The sequence below is a fragment of the Desmodus rotundus genome, chromosome 4, assembly GCF_022682495.2.
Source record: "Desmodus rotundus isolate HL8 chromosome 4, HLdesRot8A.1, whole genome shotgun sequence".
Classification (NCBI taxonomy): domain Eukaryota; kingdom Metazoa; phylum Chordata; class Mammalia; order Chiroptera; family Phyllostomidae; genus Desmodus; species Desmodus rotundus.
Genome location: NC_071390.1, coordinates 136,319,683 through 136,327,278, shown reverse-complemented (window position 1 = coordinate 136,327,278; position 7,596 = coordinate 136,319,683). Strand labels below are relative to the sequence as shown.

At 36.9% G+C, this 7,596-nt stretch overlaps 1 protein-coding gene across 1 annotated transcript in view; it reads right to left on the bottom strand.

The window, feature by feature from the left end:
- Positions 1-7,446: 7,446 nt before the first annotated feature.
- Positions 7,447-7,596, bottom strand: part of MKX (mohawk homeobox) — a 62,919-nt gene continuing 62,769 nt past the window's right edge. The window contains exon 8 of the mRNA XM_053923401.2: positions 7,447-7,574. Coding sequence (XP_053779376.1) covers positions 7,515-7,574 — 60 coding nt within the window. The 3' untranslated portion in view covers positions 7,447-7,514. The remainder of the gene's footprint in view (positions 7,575-7,596) is intronic.

Genomic DNA, 7,596 nt, shown 5'->3' with positions numbered 1-7,596 from the left:
GAAACTTTCCTAATTTGTGGTTATTTACAGCAAGCATTGTAAATCAAGCAAATGCCATGAAGTACCAATAAAAATTTTTAAAAATCAGCCTTAAATAACTAAACTCTCAACAGCAGCTCATAAAGTGAGGCTTGGCAGTTGTTAGGTAGTTATGGTTAAATTGACAGTCCTTTGGGGAATTAAGATATCCAAAAAGCAGAGGTAGTTAGGACTATAGTGATAAATGGTTGGGCTTGTTGGTTGGAGAGATTTTATAGCACACATTTAAGTTAACCGCCTGTGAGAAAGTGAACAGGAAATAGAGGTTATCACTTCTTCATAGCCACTCCATTCATTATTGACTTCAGGGGGTCTTGTGACACACTAGGAGAGGCAAGACTGAGGCTATTTAAAGGAGGAAATCATTTCTAGGTAACATGATATTGTCAGGTGGGGGAGTTAGAGAGTTGTGAAAATCTAGCAAAGGTACAAAAAAGAAAGTTAAAAAATGAAATATCAGAATAGAAAAGTTTAAGACCACAATAAAAAAATATTAAGAATATAATTCCCTGAGACTCCTGGTAGAAGACAGTAGAATAAAGTTACACTTTACTTTCTTTGCTAGTACCCCACACCAGTACCAACAAGGAAGAAAGATTAGGGCAAATTTCCATTTGTGATAAAATTTGGTTTGGGCCCACTTCAGAATATAAAGAATATCTGTTTTATGTAGTGACGTTTTGGAAAAATTGAGGGATAATGAAAGAGTTGATGTATACCTCTCTACATCTTAAGGAAGGTATACATGGCTCTCAAAGTCAGTGACTGATATTCTAAAAGAGCCAACTAATAGTCCCTTACTTAAAAAGACAAGCGTTTGGATCAGGAGCAGACCACAGGAAAGGGGGGGAGGTCAATCCCAATGGGAGTTCAGTTTCATAACATAGAACTAGAATGGATGGGGGTGGCGAGACTTATTTTCTTCCATCAATAAATGAACTAGAAGTGAGCCAGGGCTGGAAAGAAGAGGAAACAATCTAGTTTATAACTGCTGCTGACCTGAGTCAGTTGAACAAAGAAGTAATCTCTGAGAATGACCATATTTTGCTACCAGCCTCTTCCGTTCCAGCCTGGGAGACCTGCCCATCCTGGAGGTGAGAGTCCTCTCCTAATACAGACACGGAGCCGACTGGGGAAGAATCAGAACATGGTGGTGTTCTAAAGCACATACCTGGCCTAGAGCTGCCAGAGACACTGTGCCTTTTCCACCCCCACACCCAGTCTTTAGCAAAGAGTAATATTAAGTATAAAGGACAAAAAAAAGGGACCTCAGTATAATCCTCGCAAATGAGAAAAGCAAATATACCAAGCAAAAAGCAAATGAAGAACCTGCATAAAAAAAGAAATGCTCATCCTGGCCAGGTTGCTCAGTTGGTTGGAGCATCGTCCTGCACACCAAAAAAGAAGTCCTCCAGGAAAAGAAGAACACTTCTGACAAATATGATTCTATATACCCGAAGAAGTTGAAGAGCTTGAAAAGCAAGCTCAGAGGATATAAAGGATATCACAATCACAGAGAATAGAATGATGAGGAAGAGGAAAGAGAGCCTCTTTAGAGCAGGAAACAAATAGAAGATAATTTTAAAAACAAAACAAATCACATAGATGTGAAAACAAAAAATAAAACTTGATACTGCTAAAAGTCTATAAAAGACTGACACAGGAGATTCGACTAGATTTCTGATATACTCAGTTTATATTATAATACCTAACACCTAGCAAAGTGCCTGGCATAGTATTGGAACATAACAAGTAATAAGTTGAATAAATTAATATGACAAGTTGGCAGTATTGAGGAAGAGAACAGAAAAAGGGAACTTAAATAATTTAGATATAAGAAATTTTTTTCCTGAATTAAATTAGTCTTCAAACCGTAGATAGAGAAGACACAGAATATTCCAGAATACCCCTTAGACCCATCTGGTTAAGTCACTGAACTTTATGTACACATAAGGAATTGTATGGAATTCAGGCAACACAGTAGTAAGTAATCTGTTGGTGGACTTCCAACACATGAGGCTGACATGAAGTTTTCCCACACAATATCCAACTAATCAATTAGTAGGACAGCAAGAACAAGAGTTCTGAGGGTGGAAGTGAGACCCAGACCAATGTAGCTTATCATGAATGTATACAGGAACAGAAGATAGCTTCAACCTGAGGGAATATAGCATTTATGAGCTCATCTTAAAAAAAATGACAAAGGCCATCGAATCAAAAGACAAAATATAGAACTCAAGAAGGGGATGTAGTATATGAAAAGACTCAAAGTAAGCATTAAACCCTTTTCACTAACCGTGGGGGTTATGTTTTCAGAGAAAAATTTAAGTAGCATAAATACTGACAATGTAAAATTAACAAGAAAATTGATAGGAAGGAAGGCAAAGGGGCATAGAAAAAAGGAGTAGGAAATCCAAGTGATACATCTAGAAAACTAATTTTAAAAAACAGAATCTTAACTGAGCAGAAGAAGTTGATCTGTAATGAGGCTTCAGCCGACCCCGGGAAGCCTTTGTTTTGCATCCCCACCAGCAATGATGGGAGCTTCCAAAGCTCCACATCCTTGTTAGCATTCGGTGTTGTCGGTGTTCTAGATTTTGCCCATTCTAATTAATGCGTAGTGGTATCTCATTGGTTTAATTTGAACTCCCCAGATGACACATGATGTGGAGCATCTTTTCCTGTGCCCATTTTCCCCCTGTATATCTTCTTTGGTGAGGTGTCTCTTAGGGTCTTTGGCCCATTTAAAATAACCAGGTTGTTTTCTTATTGCTGATTTTTAAGAGTTCTTTGTATACTTTAGATAACAGTCCTTCATCAGATGTGCATTTTGCAAATAGTTTTGCCCAGTCTGTGCTTGTCTTTTGTTCTCTTGGCATTGTCTTTCAAGCTTTTTAGTTTCAATGAAGTAGAGTTTATCAACAGTTACAAGCCTTGGGCGATGCATCCCAAAAGTTACTGCATTATCCAAGGTCACCCAGGTCTTCTCTTATCTAATCTTCTAAGAATTTTATAGTTTTATGTTTTATATTTAGGTATGTGATCTATTTTCAATTAATTTTTGTGATGGATGTAAGGTCTGTGTCTAGCTTTTTTTTTTTCTTTTTTGCATGTTGATGTCCACTTGTTCCAGTAAAATTTTTTGAAAGAGTATCTTTTCTCCATTGTATTGCCTTTGCTAATTTGTCAAATAGCAGTTAACTATGTTTGCATGGGTCTACTTCTAGGCTCTCTATTGTGTTCCACTGTTGAATTTGTATATTCTTTTGCCAACACCACACCGCCTTGTTTACTGTAGCTTTAAAATACCGTATTTGCCATGTATGATGCACACCCATGTTTTTGGCTCACAGTTTCAGGAAAAAAATCTTTGGTTTTAATTTTTTAATTCTATTTACTTATTTATATTTAGATACTTGTTTTTGTATTATAAAGGAATTTTAGCATTTATTTTTGAACATATTATAGTACAAGAAGTTTTATGTAACAAATAACTACAAAACACAAGAATAGGTACAAGATATTTCAGGCACTACCCATGTATAATGCATATCCATATTTCTCTCAAAAATCTGGCAAGAAAGTGTCCATTATACATGGCAAAATATGGTAAGTCTTGACGGTAAGAGCATCAGGACTCCAATTTTGTTCTTCAATGTTGTATTGGCTATTCAGGGTCTTTTGTCTCTCCACATAACTTTGGAATCAGTTTGTTGATATCTGTAAAGTGATTTGCTGTGATTTTGATTGGAATTGTGTTGAATCTGTAGATAAAGTTGGGAATAACTGACATCTTAACATTATTGAGTCTTTCCATCCATGAACATGGAATATCTCTTTACTTACTTAGTTCTTTGATTTTTTCCATCATAGTTTTGTAGTTTTTATATCTGGATCTTGTACATATTTTGTTCAATTTATACATTAGTATTTCTTTTTGGGGGGTACCTAGCTCATTTTTATGTAAAAATAAATTGCCAGTGGATATGAGAGTTAAACATACAAAAACACTAATAGAAGAATAATACCATAATACAAATTGCAAAAGAGATGGATGAATCTCTTTACAATCTTTGCATTTTCTATGCCAGGCACTATTATTGCAAGTGCTTTATATATAGTAACTAATTTAATCTTCACAACAACATTAAGAAATACATTATTATTATGATCAGTATTCTACAGACGATGAAACTGAAGTTAGGCAGGTTATGTGTCTTATTCAAGAATGTAGAACTGGTAAGCAGAAGAGATAAGATTGGAACCTCAGCAGTCCGGCTCCAGCATCTGCACTCTGAACTCCACTGTATCTATGCCGACCAAATATATGCAGCCCCTCCCATATTCCCTATGGATAGCACAGATGACATTTAAGCTTCTGAGTTTAAAATATTATAAGAGAAGTAAAAATATATATAAAATACAAACCAGGAAGATACTTGTAACATATACTATAGACAAGGTACTGAATTTTTAAATATAGAAATAGATCATAAATATCACTAAGAAATGGATAAAAGGAAAGAGAAAGAAGGAAGGAAGGAAGGAAAGAAGGAAATGAACAAATAGTTCAATGAAGAGAAATACCAATGGCCAATAAGCTTATGCATAATGTCACTCATTCTAAAAAGTACAAGTTAAAACAATGATGAGACATCATTTTTTATCTAGCACATTGTCAAGTATTGAAAAGTTTAGTAATACTCAATGTTTTGACCAAGTTATTAAAAAGAAGACATTCACACCCTACTGTTGGAAGTATAAATTGGTATAACTTTTAAACAGTAATTTGTTTGTCTTTTTAAAAGATTTTATTTACTTATTTTTAGAGAGAGGGGAAGGGAGGGAGAAAGAGAGGGAGAGAAACATCAATGTGTGGTTGCCTCTCATGCGCCCCACACTGGGGACCTGGCCCAAAACCCAGGCATGTGCCCTGACTGGGAATCGAACTGGCTACACTTTGGTTTATAGGCCTTCACCCAATCCACTGAGCTACACCAGCCGGGGCTTAAATAGTAATTTGGCAGCACCCATCGAAACATTTACTATACCTATCATTTGAGCCATTAATTCCACTGCTAGGTATTCATTCGATGGGGGTGCAAGTGGCCTAAAACACCTATGTTCACTGCATCAGTGTTTACAGCAGTGCTATTCCAATATGGTCTGCCCGGTGATGACAATTCACCAATTGCTTATTAGTAGTCGGTGAGGAGTTAAAGGGCCAGAATGCAACTACATTTCTAAGAGCACTGTGAGTTCAAGTGACAATTTTTTGTTCATAGAAAGGCTTTACTGATTAAGAAAGCAGTATGTAGATTTATATTCTGGGACAAGCTTCTTATCTCAATGTGAAACAGCTCTTTGGATATCATTAGATTATAATAACTAATAATTGGAAATGACCCAAAAGTCTGTCAAGGGGGTATTTAGTAAATCATTTATAATAGATCAAAAAAATCCTATGTATTCATTTAATAATGAAATCTACATGTCTATGTATATGTACCATCTCTGTATATACATGACAGAATAGAAAAATATTGTGAAGTGATAAGTGTAGTCAGAAGTGCAAGATGAAAAGTACAAGTGTGTATATGCATAGAGTTCCTGGAAGCGTCCGCAAGGTACTGTTAGCCGTGGTTACCCCTGGGCTGCGGGGCTGGGATCCTGGGGAGACAGGGCACGGGGCTTTTTATCTTGTGCTCTGCTGTACTGCCTACACTTTTCTGCAACTAGGATAAGTTAAATTTATACTTTTTAAAATCAGAAATTAAAATGTAAAATTTTGTTTAAAAGTAATGAATACAAATCAAATTTCCAGAAACTGGCTTTGGGGTGAAATTTATTTTAGAAGACTTATTGAGACAATCTTTACATGAGTTTCCATGAAGTCATTCATATAAAGATGTAAAAACACATGAGCTTGTTTTTCCAAACTCAGAAATCTGGTTTTCTCATCTTAAAAAAAATTATTACAGGCAATGCGCACACCTCCCAAACCAAAAGTGTACTCCATCTCTAAGATGCGTCTCAAAGCTAGGAAGCGGTGAAGTTCTGATTCTTTACCTGCAGTGTGACAATCAGTCACCTAATTCTGATCATAATTGTTTCAAAGAAGTACAGGACCAAAGACACGTTGTGCTCCAAAAAGTCCAAAATGATAGATCATAACATGTTTTTGACAAAAACGAGAGGTCCTATATGCTTCATGGAAACCACAATTTATATTGCCAGAAATTAGGGCATATTAGACCTTTCAGCGCATCTGGAATATATTAACAATCGTTAACATTTGTATAGTACCAGGCATATGCAAAGAAGGGCCTTTATATCTGTCTTACTTAATCTGCACAACAGACCTTTGGAGTAGGTAGATTTCATAGATTAAATTTCACAGTTGCAAACTGCAGGTTTAGGAGACTTATGTTTATTCCCCAAAGTCACTAAGGAGTGAAGAGTCAATGCCAGGCTGTGCCAGCTCAGTTCTGACCAGCACTTCTCACTGCCTTCCAAGGCATGGGCCACCTAAGCCACCCCCGACGGAAGACCCTGGGTGACCTGCTCTTATCCTCTGTGTTTATTTGCATGATGTTATGGCATTGAGCTGGATGAGTTTAAAAGCAGACCGTAGCTGTTGCCACTGTTTGTTAACCACTGCTACTTGGAGTGGGCAGAGAATACAGACAGTGGCTTGAGTTCCTAGTCATCTTGCACAGAAAAACGAGCAAGACCAAGAGAGAGAAAAGCAATTCTGGTTGGTCTGGATGAAGGAAGCTTTGCACATGCTGGGTTTTCTATTGGAATGTCTGTTCTTCTCTTTGTTCTACTTTATACTTTTTCCAGGAAGTTCAAACCAATAATAAAATGATCTTCCTTAAAGATCTAATTCTGATACCACCTTTCACTGTTTCATTGCAGTCACTCATGTCAGATACCTTTCCTTTCCCAAGGCTCTTCATTAAGCTACCTGTATCTCATGCCATTTATATTTCTACTTTCTTTCACCTAAACCCTATATAGAGGTATTATAATTGTGTGATAATACCTTCCATTTATTGAGTACCTATTAAAAAAACTCCAGGCACTGTGGTAGGCACTTTATAAACTGTACATTATCTCCAAAGTTTGTGGCAAATTTTCCAAGGTTTACATCATTCCTCTCACTTTGCAGATAAAGTAGCTGAAGCCCAGAGGGACTGACCCTGGGTTTCACAGTAGTAAGTAGCAGTCCTGGGGTTCCAACATAGCTAGCTTCAAAGCCTAGGCTCTGTCCAGTACATAGCACCCAGAAATAATGCTTATTGTATTAGCTATTAAAAGAAGGTATTTAGTGAAAATGTTCATTCTAAAGTAGTAATGTAGTTTAACAGTTAGAACCATACTCTCCTTTCCTTAGCTCTGAAAAGGTGGGTTGGTGGTCTGGGCGATGAAATCAAATCCAACACCAATGCAGCACTCCCATATCATGTCCCTCACGAACCCAGGGGGCTCACAGCATATAATGGGCTCTTCTGTTCTACTTCTTTCTCCACCTGGGCAATTCTCAAAGGAAAA